This window comes from Arctopsyche grandis, chromosome 4, assembly GCF_051622035.1.
Source record: "Arctopsyche grandis isolate Sample6627 chromosome 4, ASM5162203v2, whole genome shotgun sequence".
NCBI lineage: Eukaryota > Metazoa > Arthropoda > Insecta > Trichoptera > Hydropsychidae > Arctopsyche > Arctopsyche grandis.
Genome location: NC_135358.1, coordinates 11,857,245 through 11,876,277, shown reverse-complemented (window position 1 = coordinate 11,876,277; position 19,033 = coordinate 11,857,245). Strand labels below are relative to the sequence as shown.

At 31.9% G+C, this 19,033-nt stretch overlaps 1 protein-coding gene across 2 annotated transcripts in view; it reads left to right on the top strand.

Annotated features, from left to right (window-relative positions):
- Positions 1 to 12,109: 12,109 nt before the first annotated feature.
- svp (COUP transcription factor 2) overlaps positions 12,110 to 19,033 on the top strand; it is a 110,848-nt gene continuing 103,924 nt past the window's right edge. For both annotated transcript variants that reach the window (XM_077428973.1, XM_077428972.1), the window contains exon 1: positions 12,110 to 12,895. In XM_077428973.1, coding sequence (XP_077285099.1) covers positions 12,691 to 12,895 — 205 coding nt within the window. In that variant the 5' untranslated portion in view covers positions 12,110 to 12,690. The remainder of the gene's footprint in view (positions 12,896 to 19,033) is intronic.

The window sequence follows — 19,033 nt, the reverse complement described above, 5'->3', positions numbered from 1 at the left end:
TTCGATTTTTAGCCAAGGATTATAACGCTAGATTTCAAAGATAGATTACTAGACAATGTATACACTGGCTATCAAATTCACGGACTTGCATGAGTAAATTTTCTAAAGAATTTAATTTGAGTGGTTTGACTGCTGATCAAAGTATGACAAATAAGCTAGTTTATGCTCAAAAAAATAGAACCGATTGTAGTCAAATGATTTATTGTTGGATTGATACGAAATAGACAATAATCAACAAAATTCAATCTACTGTATAAGTTAAACAACTACATCCGTATTACCATATATTTTAGGTTAGGTTCATTCTCCCTTGTACACTATTACTAAATGATTTTTACGATGAATGCACATACTAGATAATGTATACATCAGCAAGTATTATACTATTACTGTAACATATATAGTAAAACAAGTTAGAACTTTAGTAGAATTATCTAATCTATTATTTACAATGACTATACATTGCTCTTATTTTCAATTATAATATTCTGATTTTAAAATAAAATTTTATTAAAACTCACTTGATTTTTTTCAGAATGGTGAGAAAATTAAAATACCGTGGAAATATGTACATAACAGAAGGACGCCTTAAAAAGTATGTTATCAGTGTTTACTTAATGTGTTGATAATATAATAATTGATTTTACATCATTGCAAGAAAAGTCGGTTGTAACTAATTTGTTTCTGCACTTGGTGCACATCTTGGCAGTATATTTGAGATTGCACAAAAGTCGATCTATGTAAAATGTGCAACGTGTTGTTGGTACCGACCGACGCGTTCGCATAACAACAACATGATTACCGTGCTCACTTTTACCCCTCGTCCACCTTTAATAATATGCAACCAGTGTCATAATGGACCTCGTCTAGTTGCCTACCCCTTCGTCATGATGGTAATCATGGTAATTCAACGCCGTCGTAGTCATTACACGGAATAATTGACCCGTGAGACCTTTCGATAGATAAACGAGATGAAACAAATGGTCGGTATTATCAATTTGATGCACATTTCCTATGCGCTCATTATTGGGTACCCAGCTGTATATGGAGGTGGAAAAATATTCGAATACAATTCTACGACTGCCTTCTTCATTTATGTACATATACATACATACTTATGTATGTAAATGTGTTATGTTATTATTTGAATGAATTTGGGACTTAAATAATTAAAATTAATATTAAATTTCATTTTGTATGCGAAACGTCGATTCCTGTATGAGTTTTGAATTGGAGAAATACATTTGTATGTATGTACGGTACATATATATGTATGTGTGTATGTACGTTCGCGTCTCTTTGGCAGCAATGCCAAAGCGGTCGATCCATCAACGAAACACAATGCCAAAGTGTTTCTTGGAAACCATAAAGTTTTATGTTTATTGCATTTTAATGAAACTCAATTTAACGCTCTTTGTAAAACACGGAATTTGAAAATTGACACTGTTCAATTCTCCACCTGAAAGCTCATTGAATACAAATATAAATAAATATACAAATTTTGAGATTGATTATAGGGATTAAATTTTAATTTATCCTACTTATGAATGTCACATTATATGTATATGTATGTAGGTCAATTTAATTCAATTGAACATACGCGCACTTAGAATACATTGATGATATGTATTCAATACCAAATTAATCGTGGTATCGTTTTAAAGATTGCAATAAATTGGCCGGACTGAATATAATAATAAAAACATTGTAAAAATGATAATTCTTCATAATTGTACTACTTCAGTTAACAATACAATTCAATATTCTATTATTTCTAGTATTTTGCCTAGTGAAATTTCAATTTATGTATTTGGAAAGGAATTGATACGTGATTTGAAATTAAATTCAACTTTCGTACATTGGATTGCTAATACAAAGGATTGAACATATGTATTTTGAAAGCCTTGGTACGAATTAACGGGGCATTATAAAATAAGCTCCTTTGAACAAATCATATGCGCATTAAAATGCAATAAATTGCGCATTCAATAAATATATTTCTGGTTAGTATAAAATGTAATATTGAGCAATATTTTATTTGTAGTATGCAATAAAAAAATTTCGATCATTTAACAATTTCAATAACAAAGTTAGAATTGAAAAATTCACATGATTTCAACTACAACAATTTGCAGTTTAATTCACAAATTCTTAACTCGTGAGTTATTAAGATTATCAATATTTTTTATAGTAAACATCTACATATGTTCATACTAAAGAGTGGATAGGTGCAAGTTGAGTTGCTGATCATATATACGACATCTTAAATGCTCAGCATTAATGCGCATTTAATTCATTTGAGGTTGCTTTATATGTTTCTGATGTTAAAGTAACTTAACAAATTCCCACATTTAATATTAAAATGCCGACCTATGTATGTAACTAAAACAATGGATTTTTATATGTATTTATTTATTAGAGGTTTTCAGTCTTTTTTATTTTTTAAATGTACAAACATTTTATTAAAAATCATATGACTTTTTATGTGTTCTCTTATTTTATAATCTAATTATATATTTTTTTTATTGTTTTTTTATATATTGAAAAAAAATTTAAACTCTACATTTGTATTTTTAAATTGAAAATTTATATTTTTAAATGATACAATATTTTTTTTATTCTCAAACATTTTTTGAAATTCTTATGATAAATGCATATTTATTTTAAAAAATTCGCATTTAAACTGTCTCCATATGAAAATAGGAACAAAAATGTACTCAATTTAATCAAATTGTTCACTTATCATGCGATATGTAGGTGCATATAATCACTGGTGTAGTCGGACCAGGTCACCGACCTGGCACTTTGAATTGATATAAACATTGTTTTTCGAGTACAATTAAAAAATATTTTGACTAAAATTTCATATAAAATTTTGTATTCTATATATTGTGAGCAGATTCTCGTTCTAACACTCGATAATCACAATCGAATAGTAATCTGAGCACATTCAAAACTTAAAAGACGTTTAATGAACTTTTTTATCTAAAGCCACCCAATACTTCGAAAGAAAACATGCTTTGAACTATTGACCGTACGCATTTGAGGATAGATAAAATGAGGGAACTCAGCTTAAATTAATAGTCATCTCTTAATTCACATGTTAAAATTTGAGTTTTTTAACATATGTATGTATGTACACATACATACATATTTACATAGTTTTAGCATTGCTAAAAGCAAATGTTGCTGTTGACCCACACACAGGGGCTTTGCAAAATCAAATATGTTGAGGAGGGTGCATTATGGAAGTTTTTCTAAAATAAAAATAAAAAATACAACATAATTTCAACAAGTAAGAATATTTGTTAATTATTAACTTACATATATACAACTTTTTTTTTAGTAAGGAAAAAAGCGGGGGGGGGGTCATAAAAATTAAACACCGACCTGGTTCTTTTTTATTTAGCACTACACCACTGTATATAATATCTATGCTCGAGAATTGTAGTCAAAACAACTATGTAGAATAATTGTTTAGTGTCATAGATAATATTATATCCAGATGAAAAATATTGAATTGAGGCAGATAATGAAACTTTTCGAAATCAACCACCGTATCACATTGGAAAGGGGTCACGTCACGTATTGTAAATGCTTTATTTTCCTTTTGTGCCCTAAAATCAAATTAGCGTGTGATTTAAATTCGCTAATGCGATTTGTCGGCGTTTCGCTCGCTTCTCGGGGGAGAAAATAAGAGCAATGTGACGATAGATCATCAGACGGTGATGGCCTCGGGAATTCGAGTGGTCGCGAACGAAACAAACGTTCTCAAATTAGAGACGTGGAGTGCGCTGGGGGCCAATTTAAGCCGAGACTAACACGTCTATAAATCCGTTGGCTGTTATAAAAACGGCAAGAAGTGACCTGGTGGAATCCGACGGTGTCTCAAGTGCTCTGGTGTAGATTCCTGGGCCGACAGTGTGTGCCACAGACATACCTCTGAATCAAATTTCGTGGAGCCGAGCCAGACCCGCATTTGAACCCGGCACTATGCGAACTTTAAGTTATACGGTGTCAGCCGCATTGTTTGACAATTCGATCGAATGTGCCATCGATGATTGCTTGCGCTGTGAAGTGAGACGGATTCGAAAAATAATGATCCGTATTGGATATTGCTAGTCATTGAATGCTCTCCATTGTTTCAGTGCACATTATTTATACAATCTTATCCTTGAAATAAAATTGAATATTGATCGGTTATTACATGTGCACATTTGGACGTTGTACTTCGTGTGGTATATACATACGTACATACATATACTGTCGAACTCCAACAGTCAACAAGTGATCGATATTCTTTTATTTTATAAAATTTTGCAAACGATGAATATTCATTTGATATGTCGAATCTCTGTTTTTATAAAATTTTGCATACATATGTTGGAATTGACTGTGATTTGATGACAATGATTTGCACTTATTATTAAGTATATTGCATAAATATCATATATGTACAAACAAGTGAACCAAGAGATATTTCGATTGCTTTTTGAAAAGGACATTCCTTTTTTTTCGGTTTCAAAACAACGTTAGATGGTAACATTCAATCTGGAAAAAATGTTTTCCTGTTGAAAATTTCGTCTTGATTTTATTTGACTTGTGAATTTTGAAATAAAATTAATTCACATTTTCTACTTACTATTTAGTTACTATATAATTTAGATTGTAAATAGGTTTTTAAGCTCTTTTTCCTATTATGCTGTAGATTAACATTAGAATAATATAAAATTATGATTACTAACCAAATTAAATTAAATTGTGAAATAGAAAATGATCAGTAGATCAGTAGCTATTAAAATAGATATAAGATGTTTTGTGAACATAATTTCGTAATAATAAAAAGCATTTAAAAATCAAATATAATTTAGAAAAATTAAATTATTAGAAAAGTTCAGTAAAAACAATGACGAAGGAAAATTGTTAAATATAACTGTCCAGTGAATAGTTTCAAGAGATCGTTGCCAACATTTCACACGTCAACTAATTAGTTTGCAGATTGAAACGATTTCGTATGAGATACGCTTTCAATCGTTTCAATCTGCAAACTAATTAGTTGACGTGTGAAATGTTGGCAACGATCTCTTGAAACTATTCACTGGACAGTTATATTTAACACTTTTCCTTCGTCATTGATCTTTACTGAACTTTTCCTAATAATTTAATTTTTCTAAATTATACTTTGATTTTTAAATGCTTTTATTATTACGAATTATGTTCACAAAAATCTTATATCTATTTTAATAGTACTGATTATGATCATTTTCTATTTCACAATTTAATTTAATTTGGTTAGTAATCATAAATTTTATCTTATTCTAATGTTAATCTACAGCATAATAGGAAAAGAGCTTAAAACCTATTTCCAAATCTAAATTATCTAGTAACTAAATATGTACAGCCTAGAGTAGTGTGACTATATTTTATGTGCAGGATAGATGTACTATGTTTTGGAGAGCTATCACGTGTGGTGGCGGAAAGTCGCGGGTTGCCCCTTTGCCCCGCTGCTTGCCCTGTCGCAGCTGTACCACAGCACGTGCCCTAAGCTTGACTCACACTTTTGTACTTCAAATAATGATATATTTTCTCAATAAAATTAGAAATTTGATACATATGTAAATAAATACTTGCTAAAAGTACCATTTCCCATCACATATGCCCAAATCTCAGTAGACTTTCTCATTAAATTATTAATTTGTTTTCAATCTTTTTAAAATTGGAAAATTATGTCAAATGTCAATACTTGAGAAGATATTGAATTTCGTTTATAATCTAGATGCATTTGAATAAGTAGTCATTAGTAATTTGTCATTAAGTTGGGAAATTATTAATAAGTAGTCATTAGTTTGGTAAATTATTTATGTACCTATATATTTAACATAGTTTTTCCAGTTTCAAGTTCCAACTATACTCTAAATATTTTAACAATTTTAATTTTCTATTAATCATGTATGTAAAATTTAATTAAAAATGTATACGTGCATTATCGGCGGGCTCCCTTCTACCAAATTGCAATATCTCAAGACTCGTTTTCTCAACTTTTCGTCTGTTTTAAAGAAGAGTTTGTATATTGTATACAAAAATGTATTTTGTATATGTAGGTACATGTACATATGTATACATATATATAATATATTTAATATACGAGACAGATTGTGATTATTCATAGATTTTTAAGCTAAAATATAAAAAAAAACTTTTAAAATCAAATCTTGCCATATTTGTATATGTTTATCTAGTAAAATAAGTATTTCACTATGTAAAACATTTTCGTATATTTGTTTTGTATATATGTATATACAATCTCGACGACGAAATATATACACCGAAAAAGTTGGGAAAATGAGTCTTGAGATATTGCAAGTTGGTGGAACGAGATAGACCTGTACATTATATCAGTATTCGTACGAACTATTTATTATAATCTTTCACATTTTTTCACATAGTCAATTCAGACTTTTTCAATATTGTTTTATTAAAATTTTAAATGTTTCAATTTATATTTCGTGACTTGTTGGCAACATAAGTACATATAATACTCATTATGATTTTATTATATTTATTACATTTATTGAATTATCAATTTTTATTAAATGCAGTGTATATTTTATAACACTATTAAATTTTATTAACTATTTTTTTTTAGTCAATTTATACATAAATATTTAGTATGTTGGTATGTATAAAGTACATCCACAATGGTTGGGCACGTTTGAAAATTAATGGAAAATTTCGGAGATAATAATTTAAATGTTATGTATAGGTATGTACATATTTACAGATTTAATGCAGGTTATATTTTATTCGACATGTTTTCTTATTCAATTTATATGTTGTGACTTGCTGACAGTCACAACATATAAATTGAAAGTCACAACATATGCTGACAGTCACAACATATGAATTCGTTGTGTATGTATCCGGATAGCAGAATGGTAAGAGAGCTAGCCACATGCGTGCGAAGAGTATATCCGAGTACATGTGTGCGATAGAGCTAGAGATGCACCTAAGCCTGACCTGCGCACTACAACCATCTTTTACAATTTCGACAATATTACGCATGTTTAAATACTACAACATATGGTTTAAATACTACACGTAGTATTTTTATCGTATCGTATCGCATCTCCTTCCTGTACGTGTACTCCTAGGAGAATGGAAAATATTTTTCGAATTAATTAATTAATTTTCGAACTGGGGGGGGGGTATGGGGGGGTATGGGGGGGTATGGGGGGGGATTCGTTGACTCCACCCCTGACCACGCCTTTTTCTGTAATTTAACATTCTGTAAAAATAAATTCTGTCAAGACAGGTAGACCCATTTGCGCTCAATATGTATAAAAAATACTGTCATAGCAGTGGCGTAGCTACCGCGCCTGCAGACCCCGCAATGCGGAGGGGCGCCACGAAGCGCGCCTTTTTCACTGATTTTTTAATTTGTTCTGTAATTTTTTTGAAATAACTTTTTCAAAAACTTTTCTTATTTTTCGACCTATTTGTACTATATGTGTATGTACATATATGTATGTACATACATTATTATACATATTTTCAATTCATCTTCATTGTGTAATTGATCTATGCCAATAGGGCTAGAAGACTGCCGTCTTTTTCCATCTTTTGAACAGTTAGTGCCACTTCAACCTATTTGCTGAGAATTCTCTCGTTCTTGTATAAATTTTTTCAATGTGTAAACAATAAAACAAAATTATATGATTAAAACCAATAAAATTTATAAATTTTTCGCTGTCACCAACAGGTGGGAAGCTTTTAAGGAAAATTCACCATCAGTTACTTTAAACAGATTGTCCACTGCTTGTTGGTCGTCCAGATTAAACTATTGATGCACTTCGATATATAGGTACATATGCCGATACGTAAAAAAGGTATAAATTATTAATTTGGAAAGTTATTTTGCTGTAAGTAAATAATATGAATATATAGGGGGGGGGGGGGAGGGGGCGCCTTAAAATATTTTGCGGGGGGGCACCAGGAATTCACGCTACGCCATTGTGTCATAGCTATTAGTATTTCATAACGCTGCCGGTATGTGTGAATGTGTCTGTACGATTCAATATCGAATTTTGTTTTGTGAACTTCTTATATTTCTCAAATTGGTCTCCATTTTTTTTTTTTTTGATCTTTCGACTTAAGATCTTTCGATTTTCGATCTTTGCCATCCGATATTTGCGTTTTCCGGCATTTCACATTCCGGCCCGTGAGGTAGACCCTTCTCAAATACATGGATAAAGTCACGGGTTGGTCACATCCGAATTTTTTAATTTAATTTTAGTATACTGGTAGTAATCGAGAGAGGGCGGCTTAGATTTATTACATTTTGGCGAATAAAAGGAAATGAAATATGAGTGGTTGGTTTATAGTGCATTTTGAGTGCAAGTCAGGCTTAAAGCTCAAGCAGGGTGACCCCCCCCTCTTCGGGTCACCCCCTCCAGGTCGCGCTCCGTGCCCCTCCCCGGGGCCGCACCTCTCAAGACACGCCCACACACTTTTAACGTCTCCGTTAGAATCGCTTCATCTGTTAACGTGACACGCCAAAACCTATTTACTTTTTACGACAAAACACGCTCACTATATACACTCGCACTAATTCAGGTACACCTGCACATACAGATGTACATACGTGTACTCCCTTATTGTTAAATGTTATTGGTATTGGTTGTTCACTTCTTTCTCATTTCTAACCAAGTGGAAAACGACAATTCTATCCGAATCAGATAACAAGTTGTTCGTGACAAACACTACTTAAATATGTATGTATGTACAGTTCACACTTTGGTAACCAGATGGGAATTGCTTTTGGTGTAGACTCTTCTTTTACTCGAATAAGCAAATTGAAGAATTTATTATCTATATCAGCGGTTTCCAACCTTTTTTGGCTCGCGTGACACTTGGTTGGACATTACGCTAAATTGTACCACCATGTAAAAATGATTGTATTTCATGAATTATTTTTTCATGTGTTATTATATAGTACTTGCATGCTAAGGATTGTGAATATAGGATAAACACAATGAATCTGTTTTTGAACAATGAAATTTTGTGGAAAAAAAGTTATTTTCCGAGACACAATTATATTATGCTCAAAGTTTAATACATTTATCTGCTATTCATACTTATATTACTGATAATACTTCATATTTTATATATATATATATATATATATATATATATATATATATATATATATATATATATATATATATATATATATATATATATATATATATATATATACATATATATATATATATATATATATATATATATATATATATATATATATATATATATATATATATATATACATATATATATATATATATATATATATATATATATATATATATATATATATATATATATATATATATATATATATAAAGGTGGACAAAAGAAGTGCTTGAATGGTACCCGAGAGAAGGCAAAAGAGTAAAAGGAAGACCGCAAGGAAGATGGGTGAACGAAATTAGGAAAATGTGCGGAATGAGATGGATGAGTGTTGCGCAAAACAGAGACGAGTGGAAGCGTGTTGGAGAGGCCTTCATCCAGCAGTGGATGGCGAATGGCTGTAAATGATGATGATGATGATATATATATATATATATATATATATATATATATATATATATATATATATATAGATTCCATATATGTAAAAATCAATGTTTGTCTGTCACGTGTGCGTTTCTATACCATTCAACCGATTGCGGTGAAATCTACAGGAGTTATTATGTGTATGTCCGCGTGTTGGAGAGGCCTTCATCCAGCAGTGGATGGCGAATGGCTGTAAATGATGATGATGATGATATATATATATATATATATATATATATATATATATATATATATATATATATATATATATATATATATATATATATATCTATCTATAGATTCCATATATGTAAAAATCAATGTTTGTCTGTCACATGTGCTTTCCTATACCATTCAACCGATTGCGGTGAAATCTACAGGAGTTATTATGTGTATGTCCGCGATGGTTTCTGTAAAAAAAATCGCCCAAAAACGGGAACGGAAACGGGAAAAACGGGAATGAGTGGCATTGTAACGCAATAATTTTAAATGTTTTCACGTCTCCACCTGCGTTGTTAGGGTAAAATAAACAAACAATTGAATAATTTCAAATTATCATTACTGCAATAACGAGAACGGTAATTGCATGCGTTATTGTGGCATTGCAACTCATGCCGGGTTCAGCTAGTTATCTATATCTATATTTTATAGACACATATGTATTTGCTAATTGGTATTTTTTATTTACAAGTGTATAAAACTTTCTAATAAGAATGTTTTTCTTGTTACGTGGGATATCGGAAAATACTAGACGTGATTTCTTTTATGTACAATGAAATGACATTCAGAGAATGAAAAATCAAAATAAGTAGATTTCCAGGAAATGTCATTGGTTGATGATAAAATTAGTTGCATTTCGAAGCACTTTGTCAAAAATATGAAGTTAAGTAACTGTTTCAAGTCATTATAATAATATTGATATCAATTGTTTATTATAGTTTTTCCCCATAGTAGTAATATTTATGTAAATGGATAATAAGTTATCATTTCCTTATTTAAAACACTGATAGCAAATAGATTACAAAATGCTAAACAGAAATGGAAAATTCCAACACAACTAAATTCATACTACATACTTATCTATCATTTATTGTTCCTTAAAATTTATTTTTTTTCAATCAAAATAATTTGATAGATGTATATTTCAAAATAACTACTCACTATAAACCTTACCTAAATATATATGTGGGTACTTAAAGGTATTATGAAAAAAATGTTCAATTTTATATATTTCTAGAGAGGTGGAATGCTTAATTTTGTTGAAAATAATCTCGGACATCACTGATTGGATTTATTTATTCATTTAATTTTAAACATACACCAAAATAAACAAAAATACAACAAAACGAATAAGGTAAAAAGCATGATTTCTTGCATTTCAAAATAGAACGAACTAAATGTTTTAATGCATATAAAAACAAAATCAGTAAAAAACAATTTTTAATGAGTTCGTTAATGATTAAACTCTTCTAGCCTAATTTCGGAGATATTAGCTTACCTGAATGCTACCTATAACTCCCTTATCAAAACGACCTATTAAGTGGAAGTGGTTTAAAACCAGATCAAAATTTTTAAGGGTAGGAATGTCAGTGAAATAACAGAGTGAAGCGAATAAAAATTGGGAATTCAAAATTTAAAAATTATGAAAACAGGAAAAAAAAGATTATTAAATAAATCAGAAAATGAATCAAACATTCTTTTAGAAAAGGGATCAGAGCACTCTTTTATACTGTTGTGAAGACGTCAAATGTGGGTAAAAACACTAGTCTATTATATAATTTCGAAAGAGACTTTGTATGTATGTATGTATGTAAATATGTAGCTATTGTTAGTTCGTAGAAAAAAATTGAATATTAAAAAATAAATTTAAATAAAATAAAACTATTCAAAATAAATTTAATAAAATGTTTATATTACAAATACTGAGCGAAGCCGGATAAAAACACTAGTCTAATATATATGTATATAATTTCGAAAGAGATGTTGTATGTATGTAAGTATCTTTGGTTGGGAACTTCGAGAACAAAACAAAGTTTCTATGGCGATAATTCAATTGGTTGAATATTATATTTTTTTCAAATAAATGTTTGTATTACAAATACTGAGCGAAGCCGGGTAAAACAACTAGTATTCTATAAAGACCGAAATGATAATATAAAAAAAGTTTTTTTTTATTAATTCATTCAGTATTGTTGCCGGTAGCATCGACAGGTGGATAATTGCCGACGATAAATGTCGTCACAGGCCGTAGTAGACGTAGGTCGTAGAGAGTAGAGACGTAGACGCGCAAAAAGCCGTCACCGTCAGACGGCGAGCGAGTCGAGATCGTAGTGAGTGGCCGTAGCTGAGCGCGACGAAGTCAGCAGCGGCGAAGAAGTGGGGGAAAGAGTCAGTGGTGTGAGTGGGGTGGGGGGTCGAGAGGTGGGGCGGTCTGGGGGCGGGTCAGGGCTTCGGGCCAATCGCGTGCCGCCTCCGCCGACCCGCCGCGACTCCTGACTCAGACTCCGAACTCTGACTCGGCGCGACCTCAGTGCGACGATAACCCGCGACGCGCCAGCCGCTCCGCGCGCGAACTACGCCGCACCGACACAACACACCGACACACGCGCGAACACAACCACCCCCCACCCCCCCCCCCCCGTTCAACTTCAATCCCGACTCGCACTCACTGCACCCCCCTACCCCGCGACACCCTCCCCTCACACGTCCAGTTGTGATTGAACATGTGAACTTGAATAATATCAAAAATAATCGTAATCATTGAAATTGTGATTTTTTGTTTGGGTAAAGTTTGTGTGCAAATGAGCGAGCGCGTGTTGGCGCGCCGCAGCCTACCACCCGGCTGATAAGGACTCGGTCGTGGTGGATTATTGGCAGGAGGGGCAGGATAGGAATCGGCTGCAGCAGGTCAGGGATCGGCATCATCATCAGCCGGTGCAGCAGACGGCCGGCACCATTATCGGACACAACGTGGGCGCTTGCGCGTACGGCGCTGTTGGCGCCGTGGGCGGCGGAGTGGCCGCCCTGGAGCTGGGTTTTCCCGGCAACGTGGTGGAGCTGAGCTTCCCGCGCGGGATGGCGCTGGTGGCGCCCCCTCCCGCGCCTTGGCGGGATCCTCACGACGAGCCGCCCCCGCCGCATGCAGCTCCAGCAACTCCAGCGTCCCAGGCCAACAGCACCCAGAGCGGCGGCTCTCATCCTGATAAGGGTCAAAACATCGAATGCGTCGTCTGCGGGGACAAGTCCTCGGGAAAACACTATGGACAGTTCACCTGCGAAGGTAAGAAACCATCCAAACCACCCTCCCCCCCCACACACACCAGCATCCGCCTCAAGTTGTTGAAAAGTACCACCCCTGGACACCTTTGGCTCATTTTCGTAGTTGCGATTTTTTGTCGCGCGATCACTTATTGTAAAAAATAGAACATACAGTTTTAAGTACGACTGCACGCACACGCACATGCGACCAAATAATCACAGCCGCTATGTGTGGTTTCTGTCGCGCAAGAAAAAGACCGCGCGATCGAAGGTCGCTATCCAATGTCGATATTATGATCTGAAGTATTGTTCGTTCCAAAACTGGTGTAAATTTCTTTTAGTATGTAAATTGCGACAAATTTTCAAACAATTCTGTCAATTACATTTTTACTTATAATGTAAAATTCAACAGTGTTTTAAAATACATTTGTCGAAAACTCAATTAGTAAATCGGTCCGTTTTATTTTGTCTGGGTCTTTAGTCATTATTATAAAAGAACATACAATTTTTTTTATCAATGTAATAAATATAATAAAATCATAAAGTATTATATGTACTTATGTTGCCAGCAAAGCACGAAATATAAATTGAAAAATTAAAAATTGTAATAAAACTATATTGAAATAGTCTGAATTGATGATGTGAAAAATGTGAATGATTATAATAAATAGTTCGTATGCATACTGATAGATATAATGTACAAGTCTATCTCGTTCCACCAACTTGTAATATCTCAAGACTCGTTTACCCAAATGTTTCGGTGTATTTCGTCGTCGAGTTTGTGTATATACAAAAAAAATATGTATTACAAAGTGAATACATATTTTGCGAGATAAATATTTACTATTAAAAATATATAGTAAGAATTGATTTTTAAACGTTTTTTTAGGTATTTTAAAGATGTGTTAATAGCTCAATGAATGATTACAATATGTCTCGTATATGAAATATATTATATACATGTATACAAAAAAAAATTCTGTATACAATATATAAACTCCTGCTTAAGCAGACGAAAATTTGAGAAAATGTGTCCGAGTCCCATCCATGAGCTGGAGTCAGAGAGCTTCTTTCTCCCAAGCCACCGTTTGCCTGATTTTTTCCCCTCTATGATTGTTTGTATGTAGAAGGCGTTATTTACAGAGCTTTATTTTTTCTCATTTATTCAATGATTATTACTTTTTTTATTGGCCAGGCGCATTGGGTTTACCTGTTAGGTCTTCCTGGTATAAATATATAAATATAATAAAATAAATAAATTTGGGGCCGCGAATAACGTGGCCAAAATATTCCAACTTTCGGCGTTTCACCGTATCAAGAAGCTCTCTTTTTATGAAGAAGCTGGAGGACCGTTTTGTTCCTCACATGCTCCTTCCAAAAGATCTTTAATTTGTATTTTAACTATGTGTTTAATGGCTTAAAAATCTATGGTTGGTCACAATATGTCTCGAATATTAAAGGTAGTACTTACATGTATTCAAAAAACTTTTTTGTATACAATATACAAACTCCTGTTGAAGCAGACGAAAATTTGAGAAAATGAGTCTCGAGATATTGCAAGTTGGTAGAACGGAGTGCTCCGATATATGGATTTTACGCATTATTTTTCTTGTTAGTTTATTTATAATGGCAAAAAATTAAATGGCCGGTGTTTTAATCAATTTCGGTAAGTATTGAAATCAGTTTTCGGCCAGTATTTTGCTAACAAAATGGTCAGTATTATATTATAAATAACAAATGGACAGTATAAATCTGATGTATATTCGCCAGAACAAATAGCAATGTCAGTTAGATGGAATTAATTGTCTATCAAGATCGTATCAACATTGTCGTGATACGATAAAAGAATAATACTAGCCATTCGTCAAAATAAAACTTACCATTCAACATTTCTGACCATTTATGCTTTAATATTGACCATTTAATATAAATAGTGACTTTTCAAATTTAAATACTGACAAAAATAGACAAAAATACTTACCCGTAATTTACAAGTCATTTATAATATTATCTTATTTTAATGTTAGTGTTTAACTTGAGGGTTCTCGACCAGACTGTTTGATCGCAAAGCAACATTTGGTCGATCTCAATTATGTACGATTGTGCATTTTGAAATATATAATTATTTCCATATTTTAAAATAATATATAAACAACAATTAATTCGATTAGATGTTAAGCGTTTCGGAGAAGAAAATTTAAAATTCCTTTGGAAGAAGTTGGGACACATTTGCTGATTCACAATAAATGAAGGAAAGTGGTTAAACAAATGATATGTTTTTGTTAGGTTTCGAGAGTTTTTGCCTCAAATAAGAACGTTTTTAATTGAGAGAAAGGATAATATTGCGACGTATCTTAAAAAAATATGGAATCCATTTAACAAGAGGTTTACTGACTTTAATGAGCTTGGTAATATGCATTGAACCAAGAAAAATACTCATATTTACAGAATTACAAAATTTTTTGAATTATTTTGATATTTTGCCTTTAAAAATTAATATTTTAAACTTTTAATTCTTATTAATAATATAATACGTAAATTTACAATAGTTACCATTATTTTAATGCTAGTGTTAAGCTAGTTAATAGTAATGAAAAGCTCACAAGTCCGTTGATAAGTTTTATTCATAATATTTTACATACATTTTAAATATACATATATAAATATTATTTTCATCTAACGGCTATTAAAAGTTGACGATCTAAAGGAAATATGTAGTTTTATGATAATCTGGCAAATGGACATTTTGTAATCACTCTTCACAAGCTCATTAGAATATAATCTTCTATTTAGCAATATCTATGATACAATTAACGGAATGTGCATAAATTTGGAACCATAGTATTTTCAGGTTAGTACATGAATATAAATTTATGTTTGCTTAATATTCGTTTGATAAATACATAAGTTCGTTGTATATTCAAGTAATTCATGGACAATAAAACAGGTTTTGCTATTAAATTTAATCATATTTAGGGGGAAATGATTAGTTGTGAATTTTTGATTTTTCTTTAGTAGATACGAATGGGAATTCTAATAAAGGGACGCTCAAGAAAAATCAAAGTGGAAAATAATTCTTACTAGACTGAAAGAAAATTCAATCAGAATGTTTTTTTGAGATTTATTAAATAATGCAATTTTATTATTATTATTAAAAATGATTTGAATAAACGCACATACTATTTATCATATTATTTATTTTATTTTATCTATCATTCTCCAATAAATGAATCATCTTGAAATTAGAACTTTTAATCTATGGTTGATATTTAATACTGCACATGCCTATCATGTTTTGTAATATACATATTATATTGTATACTAATGTAGTTATACATGTATATGTTGTCAAATTCTTTCATTCTACGTTAAGTATAACGTAACAACTTAATGAATATAACATTATTACGCATTAGTTGACTTCTCATTGAATATGAAATAACGTAGATTATATTTTGATACGCCAATTAACCTACAGTGCGTGCACTAATAATAAAGACATTTAGACGCACACTTTGAAATAATACTTATGAAAAGGGAAAAAATACACTAATCTGTATACAGCACCGGTATGTTATTAAGCATGTGCACTGAATTAGACTGTTTTTTTTTCTTCATTTTATTCAGTGACTAAAATTTGCATACAATGAAAACTTACACTAGCGGTAGTGAATGCATATCAGAAAAAAAACAACAGTTTGTGACACCTGAACACGCGTAACGTAACTTGAATATATTAAAAATCTATTTTTTTTTAATACAGGCAGGTAGGTAGTGTGTGTCAATTATTTAATAAGCGCTCAAATTATTATAGTATGAAACAGTGTGAGAATTTTCATTTCGATACGATGAAAAAATACATAATGAACCGTGAATGATCGTAAATAGCCGAATGACTGGCCAGTCAAATCAATACCAATTGTTATTGATGATATGTATTTTCTTGCTGTTGTAGGTGTGGAATACCTTAATTATATGAACAAGGGTTACTCCCTAAATAAAATCTCGTAAACTATCCATTTACATGAATATTTAGTAATTATGCAAATCTGCGTCACGTTTGAAGTGGAGATTTCACCTTTTACTTTAAAGGGTGAAACCCCCTATCAAAGGGCATCCTTAAAAGCCCTCGCGAGTCAAAATTTCTCCTTTCACATTCTGTTTAGTGAAATATACGTTTATTTGTATAAATATAAGCTAGAAAGATGATGAAGTGAACACATTATGGTAATGGAGTATGCGCGCTGACATACTCATACAAAGCTGGGTTACAGGTCAGCTCTTTTTATGTAAATTCGCGTTTGTAAGTTTCCTGCCCACTTTTTTTATGGGATCGAATAATTATTTACCACAAAAACAACTTGTTTACTTCGAGGGATACGCAGGTGGGACCGTATAATGTGCGCAATCTATTATAGATCGACCGCAATCTCGACGAGCGTATTATTATTATATTGTGTATAAATGTGCGGGTTTAAATGTTTGTTTGCGGTGGAATCGCTTTAATAAGTCCAAAAGTCGGCAGAAAAAATGCGACCATAATAATATGTACATTCCGAGTTTCATTGTTCGCGTCAAGTTGGCCGAATTGAAATAATTGAGTTTCGGTTAAGCACTAAACGCGGTTTTTGTGAGCGTTTCACGCTTCGGTTAGCGCACTTTACTACCAGTCACTTTGGTTGCCGAAAATGTAAAAATTAATTACGGACTCGGGTAGTTCAGAGATCAAAATTTACATTTGTTTACAGGGGGAAATATATTTTGTCATTCGGATGCCCATGTCACAATTTATTTGGATACATACTTGGGTACGTAGGAACAATCTCGGAAATATGCGCACCTATTAATTAACGTCCAATTTCGAAATCTTTTAATATTATTATAAATTACGGTGACACTCTTATACCTGCGTTTTTTAACTTAAATGTCATTAATAACGTGAAAATAATATATGTATTATTTTTAATAAATGTATTCTAATGATAATTCATACAATCAATATTAGTCAAATTAAACACCAATAAAATGAAAGTAAAAATTTGAAGGCACACAAGAGATGAAATTTTTATATAAATAAAAATAAATTTTGTATCTCATAATCATCTTCAAAGATCTTCATCCACTGCTGGATGAAGATCTTTCCAACACGCTTCAATCCGTCCCTGTTTTATGCATCATTTTCCTAATTTTTTTTACTCACCTTCATCTTTTATCCTTTCTCGGGTATAATTCTAGCACTTCTTTTGTCCACATTTCGTCTATTCTTCTAGTCTCGTGGCCCGCTCATTGCCATTTCAATCACTTCACTCTATCCGCTACCTTTGTCATACTTCTTATCCACGTATTCCGTTTCATGCTTTACCTCGTTATGCCAGTGTCTATTTACTATTAAATACCAAATTTCTAATATACATAAGTATACTTTGAAGATATATCAAATTAAATATACGTATAGGAAGATTTCAAAAGTTGGAGCCGTTTTACTGTTGATAAACGCTTACCATAGTTTATGTTAATTTGGCTCGAACTTGGCTGCAATAATCCAATTTTTGTGATTGTGATTTATTTTTCTCTATAAAAAATCATTATGAACTACCAAAATACAGGGGTGAATAATATTTTACATATATAGAACTTTTATTAAAAATTGCAATAGCAAAAAAATTCCCATTTTTAGAATTTAGATTAAATATTATTAATGAGATCGTTTACACCATCTAGATGCTTAGATTTGGAAATATTTTCAAAGCTGGGATTATATGATGAAAGAAATATTCGTAAAGATCGGTCAAGATGTTCATCATTCAAAGAATATATGTATATCTGATTTTATAATGTTCATATTAGAAAATGCAGATTTAGCCAAATACGTAGAGCTAAAACAAGACATCAATTTTTGTGCCGCATTTTTCAGGATAAAGTATTTATCTTTTTGATAGATTCGCACAATGATCAGCATGCATTTATAGATTTAGCACAATGAATATTTATCAAAATAAGTATATTTTAAGAATATGTAGAGCAAATATCGACCGCGATCGACTGCTAGGGACAGCCCTATTTAATAAACTTTTAAATTGATGTATCAATCATAGAAAAATCGCAATTGATATTATTTTTTTTATATAAAATACACGGATGTACACATGGAAGTGTAATG